This window comes from Larus michahellis, chromosome 1 (assembly GCF_964199755.1).
Source record: "Larus michahellis chromosome 1, bLarMic1.1, whole genome shotgun sequence".
NCBI lineage: Eukaryota > Metazoa > Chordata > Aves > Charadriiformes > Laridae > Larus > Larus michahellis.
In genome coordinates this window covers 205,676,301-205,696,386 of record NC_133896.1, presented here as the reverse complement: position 1 = coordinate 205,696,386, position 20,086 = coordinate 205,676,301, and the positions used below count along the sequence as shown (strand labels likewise).

At 38.5% G+C, this 20,086-nt stretch overlaps 1 protein-coding gene across 9 annotated transcripts in view; it reads left to right on the top strand.

Annotated features, from left to right (window-relative positions):
- Positions 1 to 20,086, top strand: part of GRIA4 (glutamate ionotropic receptor AMPA type subunit 4) — a 228,611-nt gene that overhangs the window by 161,578 nt on the left and 46,947 nt on the right. For 8 of the 9 annotated variants that reach the window (XR_012584971.1, XR_012584972.1, XM_074570629.1 and 5 more), the window contains exons 9-12: positions 2,260 to 2,370; positions 10,929 to 11,135; positions 17,798 to 18,168; positions 19,498 to 19,696. Coding sequence is in view for 7 of the 9 variants with exons in the window: in XM_074570629.1 (XP_074426730.1) it covers positions 2,260 to 2,370; positions 10,929 to 11,135; positions 17,798 to 18,168; positions 19,498 to 19,696 (888 nt within the window). In the remaining 2 variants the exon portion in view is untranslated. Of the gene's footprint in view, positions 1 to 2,259; positions 2,371 to 3,688; positions 6,814 to 10,928; positions 11,136 to 17,797; positions 18,169 to 19,497; positions 19,697 to 20,086 lie in introns of those variants that run through there. The other variant, XM_074570685.1, reaches the window with a different exon arrangement.

Sequence of the window (20,086 nt, the reverse complement as noted above, 5' to 3'; positions counted from 1 at the left end):
TCGCTCACTCATATTGAATTATTTCATGTATTTGTAATTCTCTGTGGTGAGTGTGTCTGCACACTGCTCTAGGAGCTGTTAAAGTGACTTGCCTCTGCATAATTTTTTTTCCAAAAAGGAAAATAATGAATTAGTAAATTTAAGAATCAAGAGGAAGGTTGACTGTTTTAAGAATATAAGGATTCTTTTAAGATTCTCTTAATCCTTAATTAAGAATTAAGGATTTTTTAATGCATATGAGACCAGGAACCAAAAGCACTCCCCTGCACTCCTAGATGTCACATATCACTGAATTGATTTGAACAAGATGTTTCTCCACATCATGAATACAGAATCCTATGTGATGGTGAATTTTAGTCTGGGTTCTACAGTAATGTAAGAAATAATATTGGCTGCATGATTGATCTGATCATTTAGCCATTTTCCATCATACTGAAGTCTTTTCATCCAAGGTACGGACTGTCCTTTGGCACTGACAGTTACACTGGAGCTCTTTCTGGAGCCTGCTTTCCACTAAAATTCCCTTTCTTCTGGTAAGATGGACAAGGTGTTCCCTCTCCCAGCTCTTGGTCTCATGAACTCCTGATTAATCAAGGAAGGAGGGAAGGGAGAGTTGCTGCTGACTGGTCCCCAGGTGCTTCTGAAAATGAGCTGTGCCAGCTCGAATTGCATCTCTTTGATAGGAACCTTTGAAAATCACTGCTGCTGTCTGCACCTTTCCTAGGAAAAAAGATCAGTCTCTTAATTCATTATGTTCGTAGGAACCTAGAGGGCCCCTTTAGATGGGGTTAGAGCACTGTTCTTCTACTGACATGTTTGTTCATGTTGTCCATTTGACATGGAGCTGAGTGCTGTCAGTGCCGGGTCAGAGGAACAGGCACTGAGCTATTCCCCAGCTGCCACGTCAGAGGGTCCACAGACAACCATGATCTAGTTATGGCAAAGAGAATGGCAAGAAGGGGAAAAGGGAGGGTGTTTCTTAGTGAGTCAGAGGTTAGATGTGAGAACAGCTTCAGCTAAGGGACCTGTGTCTGGTGTTGTGCTGAAAGGATGGTTGTGAAGGTGGAATTAGACATCTCCAAGTAAGAGTGAGACAAGGGACCACTGTCATGAACCACTTGCCGTTTCATAGACTCATAGAATCATTTACATGGGAAAGACCTTTAAGATCGTTGAGTCCTACCATAAACTTAACACTGCTAAGTCCCACTAAACCATGTCCCTAAGTAAGTGCCACATCCCTGGGCCCTCACAGAAAAGGATGTTGACTCATGTCTAGGGCCAGCAGCATCACTACCAATGCTGAGGGCACAGCTGCAGGCTGCAGCGGTGTGCACTGCAAAGAGTGATATCTGTCTGTAAGGGAAGGCTTCTGATTGCAGGCATACCTCTTCTGATTATTTTTTTTTTCTCCATGGGAATACAAGAATGAGTGATTCCGACCTGTTCCTAGGGAACAGCCAGCGATGAACAAAGGCAGCTGTTTCACCATAAGGCTGCTCTGGGAAGGGTTGTGGCACCCTGAATGCAGCCAGGGAGATGAACCCTGAAGGCACTTACCAGAGATACTTCTAAAGTGAAGTCACTCTCACCATGCTTTATAGTCAGTGGGGAAAGCAAGCACTTTTTTAGGAGGGATGCTCACCCTGCATGAGCTGAGTCACTGTCCGGTGGTGCCTGTCTGTCCAGGGAGTGTTAAGAAAACTTTAATAACAGGGCTTCTAGTGTAGGTACCAAAGGTCAGTGCCAGCAGTTGAGTGGAACGAGCCTGGTGTAAGTCCCTGGGTTGGGGTCTCCCAGGAAGCCCACGGTGGAGCAGGGAACTGAGATCAGCCATTGAATTGCAAAGCTATCATCCACGTCTTTCACTCCTCCATCTAAGACCAGAAGATCTGGAGGTGATTAGTGAATGAAAATTTTCTTGTGGAGAGCAAAAATTCTTATATCTCATTTATGCCCCAGGAAGGCTTCAAACTATTGAGAATGGGATATAATTTATGCCTCTGGTTGAAGCTCAGATCGTTCAGGAACAGCTGAGTGGCAGCGATACCAGCTCTGACTCTGAGCAGCAGTGGTGCAAGATGGTATACCCAAAATGTTAGATACGTACCACCGCGGCCTGTCTATGGGCATGACAGCACTTCCTTTGGTACAAAATTATCTTGGGATGACTCTGTTGTTCTTATGATCATTTATAAGGTTGTAATTATACAGAATTTAGACTATTCTATTGTAAATTATATACATTTTGTTTTGCAGGTTGGTTACTGGAATGATATGGATAAATTAGTTTTGATTCAGCATGAACCTACACTTGGAAATGACACTTCGGCCATTGAGAATAGAACAGTAGTTGTCACTACAATTTTGGTAAGGTGTTTCTTTTTTTAATGCGTATACTGGTGTGTGATAGAATCTCATTTCTAGTTATGGTCTAATTTAGTCTGCCAGTTCATAGGTTAGTGGGAGGGTAAGAGCCATGTATCTTAATTATCTTGACTCTCATGTCTGTACAGAGTTTTTTTGGTATGCATTTAATATAATGATTCACTTGAAATCGGGTTTTCAAAATTGAGTTGCATTAGTTTTTTTCTCCTTTATTCAGTCTTTTCCATTTTTTACTAAAGTAAGTCTGAGAAATATAAGTGAATTCTTTCAAGCTCTAATTGATAAATCTTGACTCACAAAAACTGGCAGAAAAGGAAAACCCAAAACCTCTAAATGGCAGAACTGAACAGAGGGTATAAAATCAGGTGCCTGTAATACCAGTGTCCTTTTTTGTTGATGCATTATAAATTCAAAATTGGTGTGAGCAAGAACTAAAATGCTAAGTAATGTAGTTCAGTCAGCCAGTCAGAACTGGATTAGCTACTTTTAACTGTGAATGAAAACATGAATTTGGTAGATGCATTAGAACCTATTTCTTAATATGTTTATTCATCATTTCAGTAAAATTTCCATTTTAATAAAATCTAAATAGATTTGGGGTTTGATTTTCCAGTGTTACTGGTGTTTTTGAAGAGTGGTTGCAAAGGAGAACGCAGTTGTTTCATTCATTTACAGTTTTAATACACAGTTTTCCAAAACCATCATTTCTTACAAATCTGTATTTTAAGCAAAATACTTAACAATTTTCCCTCTGTAGTCAGATATGCCCTTTTAAGCTGATGTTTGTCAAAGCCAGCTGGCAAAGGGTGACCTTTACCTGACCACTTTTAAGATTTTACATATCAGTTCACTGCCCTTTCCACCTGCCTCATTTAGACAAGATAGTTTAACCCTTCAGAATAAGCCATGTCTCAAATGGGAACGAATATTCTGTATGTGTTGTTAAGCAATAATTTTTCTAATACAGAGTTGAAAATAATCCAAAGGGAAGTGTCAAGATATTTTCTTATTCAAAAATGCAGTTAGTTACCAGATTTCCAGCAGTGTTTATCAGCATTTATACATTAAGTATGTCTTAACAAATCTCCTGTTGAAGATTATCATTCCAGGATGCAAACCAAGCAAACTACTATACAGGAATTCAGAATGTAACTCCTAACCAAATTGTGTAACTTTTTATTTTATTTTAATTTTTTTGCATGGGACATTAAAAATATGTGTATCTTTTTCCTAAAAAAAAAAAAAAAAAGACTTGGTGATGGAAAAAAAATATACTTCAGTACAGTCCTCCTCTTTTCAGCCTCTGATGAAGAATCCTATTTTAAGAAATTGATCAAGGAAGAAAAGAGTCCCAAGATGCTGCGAACATTCCTAACTAAGGCTCAAGTATTAACCACCAGTCTAGTAGCATTGAGCTAATTTTTCCATATGGATTACTGTTCCTCTGACTGGATGACCAGGCACTGAACCACCAAGAAAAGTTCTGTGACTAATCTGAAATGTCTAGAACAGATGACGTTAACCTTCAACTTTGCCAAGCTGAGAAGAGAACGATGTGAATAACAGGCTTTCAGTCGAAATTTTCCTCTCATACTAATCCTGATATCTTTGACTGAAGCTACCATACATGAATATTGTAATTTCCATAAATAGCTCCAAGCTTAGGAGAAGCAACTAAAAAATAGTAATGAAAAGTAATATAAAAGGTTCCTGTTTGCCAGAAAGGAAAAAAAGGAAAACAAGAAAGCTTTTAAAATGTGTTATCTTGCCTGTCCTGTTTGCATTGAAGCATTTTGATGTGCATAATAAATGTTATCTTCAAAAGAACTTTTCCAGTCCCTGTACTGAAAGGACTGGTGGGATCATTTTCAAAACCAAAAAGCTGAATTAATATTCCAAAGCATGCCCTATGTTTATGCAGCATGTCATTTTGGGATAAATGCAATTATTTGAAAGCAGCACTGCTTCTTGACCAAAAGTGTCCCATTTCAATGTTTCAAAATCACAGTGCAAGAGAAATATATCAGAATTTGGTTTGAATAAGAATATATGGTGAATTCTGCCTTATCATGCCTATCTCCCCTTGTGTCCGCTGGGAGCTGCACACATGATGCTGAAGGCAGATTAGAACCATGATTCTTAATACTGGCCAGCCAGGGCAATGTATTTAGCATCCACAAGCATATGATCACACACAGAAAGAAAAGGTATATTTAACTAGAGTAGCTTTCAGATTCCTGGCATTTTGCTCTTCTCTGTATTGCAGTCATGTTGCAAATGCCAGACAGAGACTTTTTCACCTCTTCGTTGCCCTCTTCACATTGAAGGGAAGTTGAACCGTTGTAGACAACACATATAATTTTGGTTGCATGCGTATTTTCCAACATTAAACTGAAAAGCTTCTGCAACCAGTGCTGTCAGGCTTTTCAGTCTTCAAAGACAGGTGTCATGGCAGCATAAGAAAAGTTTACAAGTTTTCAGCATGACTCGCTTTAATTTTTGCCTGAAGCCAAATAGCACAAGTTGATTTGCCTGCTGTTTCTTCAGTTTTTATGTGTCTGTGCTTACTTTGCTGTAATGTGGCTGTACGGCTATTGCATAGAAGGTGCAGCATAACAAATTAGCTCTGCAATCAAAGAACTTACTACAGTGTTTTCTGCTTGGCAAAATGTTATGTTCATTTGTAACATAGCGAGAGCATGTAGAATTTATTTTACAGTTTTGGTTTAGCACATAGGCACTCTCCAATCTCCAGTAGGCACACTAATCTCCAATTAGTCGTGTGGTGAAGGAGCAGCCCAGAGAGAAGCGGCAGCAAGGGCAGCTGTTGCATGTTACTCTACCAGCTGCCATGCAGCCCTGGTTTTTAAAGTTCCTGGGAGAGCACCTCATGTGATGCACGTCCTCCTGTACTTCTTGCCCTGTGGAAAGGACGGATTTTCAGATTTTCTACCTCTGTGCAGAAGCATTCCCTCCAGGGGTGGCTTGGGACCTCCAAGTGCACAGTAGGCTAATTGTATGACTGGAGAAGGGATGCCATATGTAGTCCTCTTCTAACGCTAAGGTAAAGTGAGTGGATCCTGTCCAGCTGGATAGAATGATCATCTCTAATTTAGGAAGTTGAGAAATACGTTGGCAAGATGTTGAGGTAGAATGTAGAAGAATAGGCCGGGAAGACTACTCCGAACTCTCTAATCCATTTAATGATACAGCTAACTCTGTACCTACTCTGAGATTGCAAAACTTAAAAAATCATAAAAATCCTTTAGAATCAAATCTCAGTGTACATTTAGCTGTGTCTGCATTGTGGCTTCCAGCTCAGTATTTTAATGAGGTAGTCTTGGTGTTGGCAGATTAAGCTTCAAGGGCAGGATACAATTGAAGACCGAGTCACCTAAATGTATATGACTTTACAAAGGGTATTGATTCAGTTGCCCACTTAGAAGTACCCAGTGACATTTAAGATGCTCTAGGTTATACTGTGTACCCCCCATTTCTTACACCGGCAAGATGACACTTGGCCTGTTTTACACCATCTATGACCACTACATGTGGATGTCTCAGCTACTGTATGTTGTTTCAGGGATGTGGGATAAGTTGTGCGCCAAGTATGTAAGTTTTCAGCAAAGTCCACATAGATTTAGAAGCTGATTCAGTGGCCCATAGGCAGATGCCTAGCACTGGGGGTATCAGACCTATCCATAAAGGGGCAGCACAAAAGACCTGCTGAACGGCACTTGGAGGTCAAGCAGTTTACCTTAGGGCATCTCAGATGACAGATACCTTGATTAGGTGACTGACAACCACCCTCACTGTTTTAACTGATATATTCTTGATGGAGCCTTACCTCAAAAATTCTAGCTATAACCTCCTTTCTCATAATAGAAAAATATTTTTTCATTAGAAATTTTATTAATTATATTCTTTAGTAGAATGAAGAAAAAATTGAAGTTTGTTGCATGACAATAACAAAGACTTCAAACCGAATCCTGGACACTTTATTCAGAAAAAAAAACCAAACCCACAAAAACCAAAAAACCTTCTATTGACATCTACAGAACTTTCTTTCAGAATAAAGTGTGATAATGTGTGCCACTTCTGTTCTAAAAATGAGACATTTCCTTGCACAAATACTTGTCCTTTTAAAAATTATTTTTACAATGTTTAAAGATTTTGAAATGAACTTTAGAATAGAAAAGCCAAACATAGATCTGTTTGGTATTTGGGTAATTACTTTCTCCAGCTTCCCGTATAGTATCAATCATCAGTTGTGAGCATTTTACTGTACACATGAATTTGTGGCAATGTGGTGGAATGATTTGTTTACATCTATAAAGGTAATTGTTGCAGACATCAACTTGTATTTACAAATGTTAAGTATTGTTATAAAATTGTGAGTTATATAAGTAAAGCTTGCACCATTTCAAATATCTGTTCCGTGCTAGTCATTGATCATTTCAATGTGGACTTCTCCTTGATTCACTACTCCGTAGAATACGATTAAGCAGCTGAAATCTTGCAAATATTCCGGTGTTAAACCTCATTCAGCAGTAAGTCAAACCTGTGTTTTACATCAGTAGGTTAAGAGTTTATAGTTCAAAAATGTAGTAAATAAAAAATGGTGGGGAGAAGTAATATTTTTATTAGACAAGATGCTGTAACTGGAAATGGTGAAAAAGCCTGCAAACTGTTTTCGGTTATTTCAGCTGACCTAATAGAAGATATTACCTCTCCATAGATATCTTGCATCTCATATCTTTAGACTAGCATGGTTACAATAACATTACTACTAATTTAGAAAATGCTATTGTAATAGATTATACTCCTTTTCGGTGCCACAGATAGAAAAGAGCATCAAGATATGGCTGAGTACATGCTTTTGATCAATTCAGATATTCCGTGACTTTGCAGCGTGACCTTGCAAGTTCATCTGTGTAAGATGCTTGTTATCAAACCAGTAAAACTTGCCTTTCAGTGCCCTGATGTTACTATAATAACATCTGCACACCTCATTAGTTTGAAAAAACACCAAAGTCTGAAATGGACAGAATTTAAAACTAGTGCTACTATTTGATTTTTTTTGCAAACAGTCTTTATCAGAAAGCCACTTTCAGTCCCACCCACGTACCCCCATCAAATTCTACCTTGAAAACCCATCTTTCAATATTTGGCAGGTAAAGTAAGCACACCAATTAAAGAAACTGTTATTTGTTCTGTGTAAAATAGGTAGGAGGGAAAGCACAACATAGTAAGCAAAAGGTGGTAGGTGTTCCCATTATTTTTAATTGTATTGTTTCACACTGTCAGATCTCATTCAATGGCTGCTTCTTTTAAAGCAGTCGGAGCAAGAGGTACTACCTTACTCTGTAAGAGAATTGCATTATAAGAGATGTTCCTTGCTATATTTTGCTCTAAATCAGTAAGATCACAGTGTGTAGAAAGAGAATTGGATGGGGAGAGAACCAAGGTAGTTCCTCCAAGTCACCCAGCAGATCCCTGGGAAAACCCAGGTCTTCTGAGCCCTTGCGTGGTGGTCCTTCCACTGTATGGGATTGGCGCTGCTTGCACCCACCAAGGATAGTGTTGGACCCTGCTGCTTCCCTTCTCAGCGTTCCCTGACAGAACTCATGAGGAGGAGGGTTGAAGTTTATTTAGCCTTTAATGGGAAAAATAAGGCATCTGTCACTTCACTTTGCTGTGCAGAGGCAGTCGAAATGCTTTTTTGTAGCAGCCCTGCCAGCGATGAGGTGCAGGCAGAAGCACAGTGTCTGGGTTTTGGGAGAAGGAGCAGGCTGACCTGGCCTCCTCTGTGCCTGTCTGCTTTGTGTCCCGCTCCAGAATTATTATTTCCTGGTGTGACTTTAATTGTATGCCTTTGGCTTGGGATTTATAAGAAAGGCTTAATCAGAAGAGCTAGCAGTCACTAACTCTGGTCTTTGAAAAACAAAATTGCTTTTGAGGTGCAGCAAGCAAATGCAACTGAAGCTTCTAAGGACAGTCCACAAATGCAGGATACTGGACAAGACTTGGTTGTATTTCTAGCTAGCAGTTGGATAAATCACAGTCAGGAGACATAGTATTTTTCACCTCTGTTTGTTTTTAACCATTTTTGTGAAATAACATATGTGGAAAGACCCAGATTTTGGCTTTTCTTCTCATGGGAACAAAAAACCTACATAAGGGAGGAATATTTGCTTCATGTGCCCAAAATACTTCCCCAAATCAAGATCTACTGCAAAAAGAGGGCAGGACCCCTTCTTGCTTTTCTCTCTCCCTCCCTCTGGAAGACAAGGGGTTGAGATTAAGCTCATTTAACTGGGGATAGAAATGCAAGAAATGGTGCAGGCTGCTGGTAATATTCATCAGATTTCCTTTGAAGATAGAGTCCCTGTATGGGCAAATTGCACTGCATCGCTGCAGTGATTCCAGCGTGTAGTTAATGCTGTAGCTCAGTGGCCTTCTCAGTGCCCAGGCCTCAAGATGACAACAGCTTGTTTTGCGATTGCCCCAGTTTTAGAAGTCCTTGGCAATCCTTTGCCGTGCAGTGGTCATAACTATGTGCTCCAGAAATGCAGCAATCCGCTGTTGTCAACCTCAAATTTTTCTGGGCATTTATACTTATATATAGGTGAAGGAACCAGGTAGTCAGACAGAGTTTGACTTAGGAAGTGATCATTGTGGACGCTTTTCTTAGCTGAAGTGATCATTGTGGACGCTTTTCTTAGCTGAAGTAATGGCCATAATGCATCAATGGCCTCCAACACTGAATTACTGGTAAGGGATTGTGGCCCAGAGAGGCATGTCCATAGCAGAGAATAACATAAGAGGAAGATGGTGGGAGAAGAGGTGTTCTGGGAATACACCTGAGAGTGAGACATTCCTGCAGTACTGAGGAACCTGACTCTGTCTTAAAAGAAACACTAACACTTTCCTCATTCCCAAACTGTGTTGAATTTAATCTGGAACCTTTCTGTCACATTGAAGTAAACGAACTAGGCAACTTTCTCTACTCACATTACCTAAAGCTTTGTTCTGTCATCCTTATATGAAGGTGGGTCCTGTGCAGAATTGACATGGGGAGGAAGCTTGCATAAGGAAAGGGAATGGTGCCTCCCATGTATTATCTCTCTCTTTTCTAGTTCTCTGCCTTTTCACCTTATAATAGTAAATTAAAGATACTGTTCAGGCTTGCCTGTCAAGTTCTCTTGGGTGGATCCACACCCTGCTAATGACCTACATATTGGTATCCAAAAGGAAAAATTTACCTGACACACTGAATAATTTTGGAATCGTTTTTTTCAATCCTCTTATTGCTCATGCAGTGCCACGTATCCTCCATTGTTAAACATCTGATAGAGGTTACAAAATTATTGTTGCTTACAAATGATGTTGATATAGTTTCAATGAAGCAGACATTCTCAGACTACATGTTTACCTTTATTTTATTTTTGTATTAATTATGTGTATAGGAAAGGTGTGAATAGGGCAGACTACTATCAAGGTTAGTGTCAAAAAAATAACATTTGCCAGGGCCAGCACACGGAAAACTTAAGTTGCCAGGATTTTGTGATGTAAATTCAAAGAAAGGTTGACATCAGTGACAAGTATTTTATCTAGAACTGGCTATGAATATGAATTATGTGAAGTAATTTAAAATACCACCAGAAAGTACAGCTTTACATAATGATTGCTAACATCTGAATCCACACATATTTTTCTTTTTTGAAAAATATGACCTTGTTTTTCCAATGTGACCTTGATTTCCCAATCACATAATGTTCACTATTGTGCTAGTGTGGTTTACACAGGGAAGGTAAGATCCACTTTTCAAGAAGGTTTCCGTTGTTTTCAATGGCACTCACCAACCAAAAATCTTTTGGTACTTCTCTTTCATGCTGCATGTAAAGTCGGTGTCAGCTTAATACCATTCTTGCCCATGCATATTGCTTAGATTCACCCTAAAAGACCTTGCAGAGTCTGCACTGTTTATTCGAAGGGGAAGACATGCATTTCCTCGGGAACACGTATCTATGCTCTCACTAAAGTGTATGTAGCCTCTTAGTAACTATGCATTCTACACCCCGAGAAACCAAATCATTCAGGCCATGCGTCTGAAATTACATAGAAAGTAACCACACTATGTTAGAGGATATGCTTACTTACTGAAGTCAAAAGTGTAAATTATGCCTTGCATTATCCCACAATCATTTGCATTGTATAGGTGCAACCTCTACTCACGCTTTAAATTTTGCATATACTGCACTAAGGTTTTTCATTTAAAACAAAGTAAAATTTATATGCCTTCTTGGATAGATTTGTGTTTGTAATTTTGAAGGTTGATAAATCTTGTGAAATGTATAAGCCAAATTATAGTGTAAATAGTATACCTTTCCAGAAGTTCTATTCGTTTTAATTTAAATGTGTTAATACTATCCATGAACTTTTGATAAGATGTGTGTTGTTCAGTCAGTAGATGAAATGTTACTTTCAGAGTATATTCTGTATACTTCTCCTTTACAGTTCTACTTCTTTCATTATAGGAAGCCCCATATGTTATGTTCAAGAAAAACCATGATACGTTTGAAGGGAATGACAAGTTTGAAGGATACTGTGTAGATCTGGCGTCAGAAATTGCAAAACATATTGGTATCAAGTACAAAATTGCCATTGTTCCTGATGGAAAATATGGAGCAAGGGATCCAGAAACAAAAATCTGGAATGGGATGGTGGGAGAACTTGTTTATGGGGTAAGCATACCAATTTTTGAAGCAGGATTTAATTTATCGTAGTATTAGTCATAAAATGGGAAGTATATGTGCATTTTATTTAACCTTGGGAGTCACAGAAAAGAAACAGAATTCTGTTTCAGATCTCTGTGCTTTCATGTATTTTCCAGAGAAAATCAAATAGTTTAATTCAAATTCTACTATTTATTCAACTAGTACCTTGTAAGATTAGAGCACCCATAGTTTGCACATCCCTTAAAAATTCATTAATTTTAGAACTGATGTTAGAGAGCATCTATTCCTGATACACTGTACAACTTAGTTGGGAAGAATATCACTCATTTATTCATTTTCATGGAATGGGGGACAGATCTTTTAAAAAAAGATTGGACTCTTGATCTAGTTTGAGAAATGGAGAATCCACCACCATATAACCACTACAGACAAGTACACAATTAGGCTATTCAGAATTAATACAGACTTTTAAGATAAACATCAACAATAAAATTTAAGAGCAAACCTGGTAAGTTCAGCAACAGTTATACAGTGATCTGGAGAAGGATTCTGCAGAATAGTATAACAGTTAACAATTCTGTTGAAACATAAAGTTGTAATATTTAATGAAAGTAGTTCCAACAAACCCAAAGAAATAGTATCTGGTGTTATCAGAAGTAGCAAAACTCAGAGCTGTGCTTGCTGATGACTGCAGTTGCTAATACCTGCACTGAGAACAGATCAGAATTCTTAGAGAAATGTTTAATTTCAGTGATGGAATAAAAAAAAAATCCTACAATTATTCAGGTGAGAACATTTTCACCAATGAACTCATAACATGCCTTAATCTCCCTATAAAAAACTACCACGTAGCAGTTGGTCCATCCACAGCTTCAGTTTTCACAATTCCAATGAAGGTTAGGGCCACACGTAGCAAAAGCCTAGTGGCTTTTCTCACAGTTCCATTTCTGTTCCCTTCTGTCAGCTAAGTATAGCTGATAAATTTTGTCCAAGTCTTCTCTGCTAGGATCAGTTCAAGGGACTCCTCAACACGAAATAAGACTGTGTGCCGTAGGAGTGTGGGAAATGGTGCCCCAGAGTTTTGTTGATTTCCCCTCCACATGGGAAGGTTATACCAGCCTCACAAAACCCTGTATGTTCTTGCAAGTTCTGGGAGGAACAGAGCTCACTGGTGTCTTTAAAGAGTGGAAAAGCTGAATGATCACCAAGTATGTATATCCACGTTAGTGGCTTGGAAGGAGCTCAACTCGCAGGATTTTAAAAGTCAAGGTTATTTCAGATTTATTTTATCAAAATGGAGGCAACTCCTTGTCTGCCTTTTAATCGCCAAAGCCATTGCATGGATGTCAATGGCTATGCACTGCTTTACACCAGTTGGTTTTTTAAAACATCTGAGAAATTTTACATATTGTGTGAAAATTCGCTTGCACGGATACAGAGTTTTAATAGCAGAGTTTCAGTAATCTATAGTCTAGTTGAAAATTATAGAGGAAACTTGAAATTAAACTTCAGTTTTCAGGTTGTTGGGGTTTTTTCCCCCTTTTATTTGTCTTGAAAAACTTACCTCATCAAACCCAAACTGCCCTAGTGCTAGACTGAAATACAAAGGGCCATTAGGAAGCTCACACAGAGGTTCATACCAGTACTGGAATGTGACCTGCTGCTGTTAATGTAGCTGAAAGGAACAAAACACAGGCATAAGGAATGTGTTGCAAATCACCTGCATGAAGAGGACGCCCCGCAATACATGGTCAACACTTCGGTTTTTGTAATGGAAAAGAATGAGGTGAAGACTCTTTAAAGGTTTGATGGCCAAATTTAAAAGCTCCTGGACAACCATCCGAATGGGAATGGACCACAGCAGAGTTCTTGGAGCTGCTTTTTTACTGAAAGAACTAACAGAAGTCTGCTGTTTCCCAGTATATATGCTGTACTGTCCAAGGGCCCCCTTAGCCTATATCTATCCCAGTATATCATGGTACTAGGGAATGTCCCTGGGCTCTGTAACTTCTTTGCCTAACTGTTAAATTGCAACAATGGTCCCTGCTATATTTTTGGCTCATAATTACTCTCCAAAACAATTTCGGAGCCCAGCTGGACACTAGCATGGGACACTAGCAGAGACCATTCCCTATAAGCAGTTTGAATGCAGCCGTCCTGGTTTAGAGGGTAAATAACTTTCATGGTGGTGACGCAGACTGTCCTGTGCCAGTTGGCCTTAAAGCCACAAGCTGCTCCAAGCATGTTAATGTACTTTTACAGGTATAGCTTTAAAGGAAATCGTTCTTCCTGTTAACTTATAAAAGTTTGCTGTTTACGATTTCTGTAGGGAATCCATGAAGAACATCCTCTCTGCAGCTTCCTTGAGTCCTTGCCAGATGATTTACAGAACATCAGGTTCCTTAACTATTCCATATAGAGAAAGCAGAAAAATCAGTCAGCCAGAGACTTTCCTGCAAAGCTGTGCTGTAAGAGGATGTTCATCTTTTCTGGTAGATCCCCAAATCATAAACACAAGTACTCTGAGTAGCTGGCTATGCTTCGAGCAGGGCTTTTTGTAAGCAGCCAGGATTGGGACAGAATTTGCAACTGAATTAGCAAGTTATCTATTTGGGAAACATTTTACAGCTTCTAATTCCCAACCACATTAAAGGATTAACAGACAGTTTTGTGCCGGCCAGTGAGATCGATCCTTTTCTGTGCCGCATGAAAGGGTCCCCTCATCTCCTGCTCTTTATACTGTACCCCAGTGCCGCTTAGCCCTATCCGTGTTACTGACAGTGGATGCATTTTATCCCAGGTTCCCTTGAGACCCATATACACCATTGCTTGTTCTGGTAGCTGGACACCTTCAGATGCTGCACAGAGCAGCTCAGGTGTCACCTGAACTCTGTAGCTGATTTTTCCATCATGTCCCAGGGGACACAGTGTACAAAGTGCTGCGGTGTACAGTTTTGCTATGACTGTACAGAAGATTGAGGGGAAGGGAGGGTGTTTATTTTCCTGTTTGGTTTTTTTTTAGCACTGTATTAAAAACTACCAGGAAATCTTAGTCATTTGTCCCTGATCTGTCCGAATGCCTGCAGTAGTCCATGTGTGGCTCTATAGCCCTTGATATGAACCTCACAAAGGAAATACTGTCTGGGGATGAAATACCTTTAAGCACATGTTAACAGGTGTTTCCAAATGCACTAACAGTCAGCTTCAATTATTCATTCTCCTGACGCAGAATTCTGCTCTTTCACTGCTTAACAGAAAAGGTCACAACTCATTTCTGTTTAAAATCTGAGAGCCTCTGAAATTGAAATCACTTCCTGCATGATTTTTCGCAGATATCCTTGTACCAAGGATAGATTTTATTCACAAGGTTATGATAATATGTCCTCGAAAAGTAAAAGTCTCTTACCATCAGACTCAGTCTTGTCCCATTGTATAATATTGGAAGGATACAGAATCCATCTGCATTATCTGTACTCGTTAGTGGTGCAGCCTTGATTGAAATGCTGTTGCAGATGCAGTTGCTTCAAGTGTAAAGTATGATTAGCCTTTGTCAAAACAGATTTCGCTGGCAACAAAATCATGAATTACTCACAGCATTGTTATAATATTAATAGTTTAAATCCATAATTATATGGTGCACATTAACTGGGCAAAGCACAAATGCTGATGATTACGATGCACAGCTATTGTCATTATTTAGCTTTCAACAACGAAAAGTTGATGTAGACCTTAATGTGGCACACAGTAGCCTTAAATAAATAAAATGATCAGACTGGGGAGGCTTCATTTTTGCCAATTGTTTGGCATCTAATTGTGACCTAGCTGTGTACTGTCCCTTTACATTCATTGGCATGAAACAGGTGTATCTACATTATGAATAATCTGACATTAGATCCCTATTGCAATGAAATGGGTAAGTTCCTATTTCTCCTCTTTAACTACTTAAAGTAGTGTAGGCAGATAGTTTTTGATGTAGTTCTAGTTGTGCACGTACTCTGTAAGCTTTAAATTTTTTAAGATTAATCTTATCCAGTGTTTCATATACAATATGCAGTGTGCTAATTAGGTCTTTAAAATCTCCACAATTCGCACTAAAATGATGCTGTCACTTTTCCACCTCACATCTTAAAAACTAACAGCCCCCAAGGATCCTTCTTTTAATCCCAGTAGCAATCTGCAGACACAAAAAATGAAGCATTAGCCAACACTTTTGAAGACCAGTGACCAGGTCTATCATTTACACTGTGCTCCTGAAGATACCACTGTGTGACACATACAGAGAAGATTAGCAGTAATAGATCACAGTTTCCCTGAGTCTTTCAGTTAATTCATTTCAAGGACTCCACATTAGGTGTTCACAGTAGCTTAAGTTTAGGAATATAAAAAACAATTACTCTAAAAAGGAAGCCATCCTTCTAGAAAAAAGGAGTTTATGAGTGAGATGAAATACAAAAATAGGCAGCAATGCCAGTAGCCCAAACCATCCTACCGTCCTTGGACCACAGAAACCAAATTTACTGTACAATTTTCAGGATATTTAAAAATATATTTTAGATGCTATTTTTCTTCATATAGTACCTATCTTAAAAAATCTGTTTCAGTCAGACTTATGTAATCACAAGACTTCAAGAAGCCAAATTTTTAAAAATGCCTTGTATTACAAAATTTACATTAAAATTCAGAGAATTTTAACATAATGTTTACCCAAGACATTAGTACCAGAAATGTCTGATGTGCTTGCTTGATTTTAATTGGGTTGCTTAAACTATAATATCTTTACATAAAATTACGATGATGTGTTTGCATCACAACTATTTCAGAATGACAGATATAATCTGATGATTAATATATAGCAATTTTAATACAAATTTGCATTTTTGGGCCACTGCACTGGGATGAGTCAGTTCTTTTGAATTATTCACAATTATATAGCTTCCAAAATAGGTTTAAATTTTAATTATATTAAATTATTTTGAAATTAAATTCCATAACATATATATAGCTCAGTATAACTTAGTGCATAAAATAACAAAAACATATTATTGTAAATGCATTTATCTGTTTCGAAGTTGTGATATGGCAAAAAAGCCTACATTTCAATTTCCTTTTTTCTTTATCACACAAGCTATTTGAGTAACACTTGGATTAAGCTACTTAAGCACATCCTTAATTTTCAGCATGTTTTAATCTCATTGAAATTGATGGGATTTAAATATATCCTTGTATATTTTACTGAGTATGAGTGTCCTTAAGAGCATCCTAAAAGGCAGACATGCTTAAATGCTTTGCTAAACTATGGGCTATGTACTATAACTGAAGATGCTACCCAATAAAATGAATTTGCGTCAACTAAGTATTTAGAAAATAAAACTACAACAGTTCTATTATGGAGATTTATGAACAGCTCTTGATTGTGCCAGTGAAGATGACTGGGCATGGGGTGGGGTAAATGCAGGCAGGTTATCTCATATATTGGGGCCTGAAGCAGAGTAATGCCACTGCAGGAGGCAGGTTGTGAGTCTGCCTTATTTGCAGCCATCACCAAGTGTTCTCAAAATACGCTCAGTTTCCCCCCTTAGCCCATAAGCTGCATAGAAGTCTGTGCTGGGCACAGAGCACGGGCTCTGCTCTGGGAATCCACCGAGATATAGCACCACATTATGATGAACAGGAGAGAGGTTTCAGCAGCTTCTGCATCTGTTCTTCTCCCACTGGGTGCATCTTTTGTCCCAGTTCCTCTTACAAGTCCCACCTTAAGTACTGTTGTAATGACAGCTTTGGTGTACAAGGCAGGGCAAGGCAAGGAGAAAACCTTAATGTAATGTTGAGTCCCTGATGACAGACATGACCCATTAGCACAGCTGCAGTACCTTAGAGTTCATGCAGACATCATTGTTAGCAGCCGTAATCACCACCACCATCAAAAACGATTCATTCAAGACCGACATCTTAATTCTAAAAACATATTCGAGAAACATACTAAAAATTATTCCTGTCTCTAATGGGAATGGATTCAGCACACTCTTTATCCTTTTATCGCATGATTTTGCACAACTGTTTTCTGTATACTTGCCTTTTTGCCCTGTTATCTAATTCATTCCTAATGAACTATCTTACCTGCAAGACAACTGCATGCAGTTCTGTGGCATCACAGCAATAGTTAATCACCTTCGCTGCTTCATGCTATTTGGAACTTCCTTTAGTCTATGAGCTGGCTTACCTCGAAGAATTATTGTATCTTATGAAAATATGGTAATAAACGACTGTTTCTGGGATCTTATAAAAAAATCTCTATACATTCAGTGACAATAGGGTCATTCTCATTTTTCATTCTTCCTTGAATTCCTTTACTTTAAATATAAATTAATATCTAAAATGATCTACCTGCACTTCTGCTCACGTCTATAAGATTTAAGAGTCTTCTCCTTACCAGGAAAATTAAGTATTTCTATAATTCTTTAAAGTAAAAACCTGCAATGTGTATATTTACTAAAATCATATTGAGTAAATAAGTAGTCTGTGATAGAAAGAAACAGAAACATGGTATAAAGAACATTTAAGCCACAGTGTCCTGATGTTAATGACATACCTTTGGAATTAGCTGCTTAGCTGAGTGTATAAACCAACTCCAATTAATCTATACATCTATATTTCTTTTTTCTTTATAGAAAGCAGAGATTGCTGTTGCGCCTCTGACCATCACTTTGGTACGAGAAGAGGTCATTGATTTTTCTAAGCCTTTTATGAGTTTGGGGATATCCATTATGATCAAAAAACCCCAGAAATCTAAACCAGGAGTGTTTTCCTTCTTGGACCCTTTGGCGTATGAGATCTGGATGTGCATAGTCTTTGCCTACATTGGTGTCAGTGTGGTCCTGTTCCTAGTTAGCAGGTTTAGTCCATATGAGTGGCACACAGAAGAACCAGAGGATGGGAAAGAAGGACCCAGTGACCAGCCTCCCAATGAGTTTGGCATATTCAACAGCCTCTGGTTTTCCCTGGGTGCCTTTATGCAACAAGGATGTGATATTTCCCCAAGGTTTGTGTCAAATCTTTTTACATTTGCATTTTATCTTCAACACTGAAGCATAAAATCTTCCTTCGTTTATTTTCCTGGCAGTGTTTTGAAGTTCATTCTTTAGGAAGCCTTTTCATTTTTTTCCCTTTCGATAGCTATGATAAGGGCAACAGAGAATCTGCTTTGAATTTCAGTCATTACTATTATTTTACATGTGTCAATGTGCATAAACCGCAAACAGCTCTCAGAAACAGCAGGTGTACGCAGGGGCAATTCCACTGAGTTGACTTCAGAGGATCTGTGTTGTTTCGAAATTAGTTCCATTGTGTTACAATTGTGAAATGCACGCTATTGTGCTGATTATTTGCCTTGCATGAATGAATGTCCCATTTCTGTTCCCTATCAAGTTCTACAGCACTGCTTCCAGAATATGGCTATCTATGAGACAGAGAATATTTGACTGTTTCTGAGAAGCCACGCTGTATGGCTAGGCTGTGCCTTACACAGCGGGTGCCTCGGATGTAACATTGATCCCAGTCCTGAGTTTCTCAACCTTTTAAAATGTTCTGGAACTTTAGTGTGCAGTAACTACAACTTCTTAATTAAACATTATGACCCAATTATTCGAACTCGAATGCTTCATTTTAGCCACTAATAGTGAGATTTTGAGTGTGTTCAGCATTGGCCTAACTCTGCTATTATTGAAGGTAGCAATAAAACTGCTACTGATTATGGCTGGATGTACATTACTCCTCAACAGCCTTCTCATCAAATTACAGGTATTAAAATGGAAAATATAACTTTTTACTTAACATAAATATCTGTTACCACAAAATGTTTGCTTCTTACATAAGAAAAAAGTGAAAGTTCAAATAAATGCAGTAGCTTGTAGAATGTTTGATAAATTTGGCTGACAGGAACATTTTAATCCTAGAGCCAACATAATCCATGTGCAAAGCCTTTTGTGTCTTTTTTTTTTTACAAAGAAACAGAGAAAGCTACTGATTTGCAGCCACCATGCTTTACTTTTGTCTCCAAAAAGAGATTACCTATCCAGTATTTTTGACAAAATTTTTGCTGTGTTAGGCATTTCCTGAAATAATAACACTGGGATTACTCTTAAAGAGAATTCAAACTTCTGTATGTGCGTTTGCATATTAATACAGTAGACTCTGTACTGTAGGCATTAAGATTCAAGAGAAAAAGCATTTATTAGTATTTAAAATGCAAATGATCTGCCTCCTATTGACTGCTACTTAATGATACATGTTTCAGCAATAATGGTGCCTTCTCTCTTTCTCTTCATGGCTTAAGAGACAGGAAAATGTGCATTATCTTATTCATGTTTAGATCCCTCTCAGGTCGCATTGTTGGAGGTGTCTGGTGGTTCTTCACGCTCATCATTATTTCATCCTACACTGCTAACCTCGCTGCTTTCTTGACTGTTGAGCGAATGGTCTCGCCCATAGAAAGTGCAGAAGACCTTGCCAAACAAACCGAAATCGCTTATGGGACACTGGACTCAGGGTCAACCAAAGAGTTCTTCAGAGTAAGTTGACACGTCCATTAGAGCAGCTCTCTCTACCACCTGCTCTTGTAAGATGCTTGGAAGGGTGAAATGATGTTACTTTGCAATTATATTTAATAGAGTTTGTAACTCCTGCAATGCTTTAGCTACGTTTTTACCCCCACAACACCATTTGTTGTAGTTTTCAGTTATTTTAATTTGTGGAAAGCTTATTGATCCCGTCACATTGGGCAAAAGAGGTGCCCCAGGGGACACTCAAGCCAGTGATAATTAAAGCAGCATTGCACTATTGATTCATCTGAAGCTATATTACTGAAATGATGTGCAGCATTGAAAGCCTATGATGACAGGATTGCAGGTTTTGTTTTTACTTATGGATTTTGCTGTGTGCATTTTGCTTTACGGTCTTTG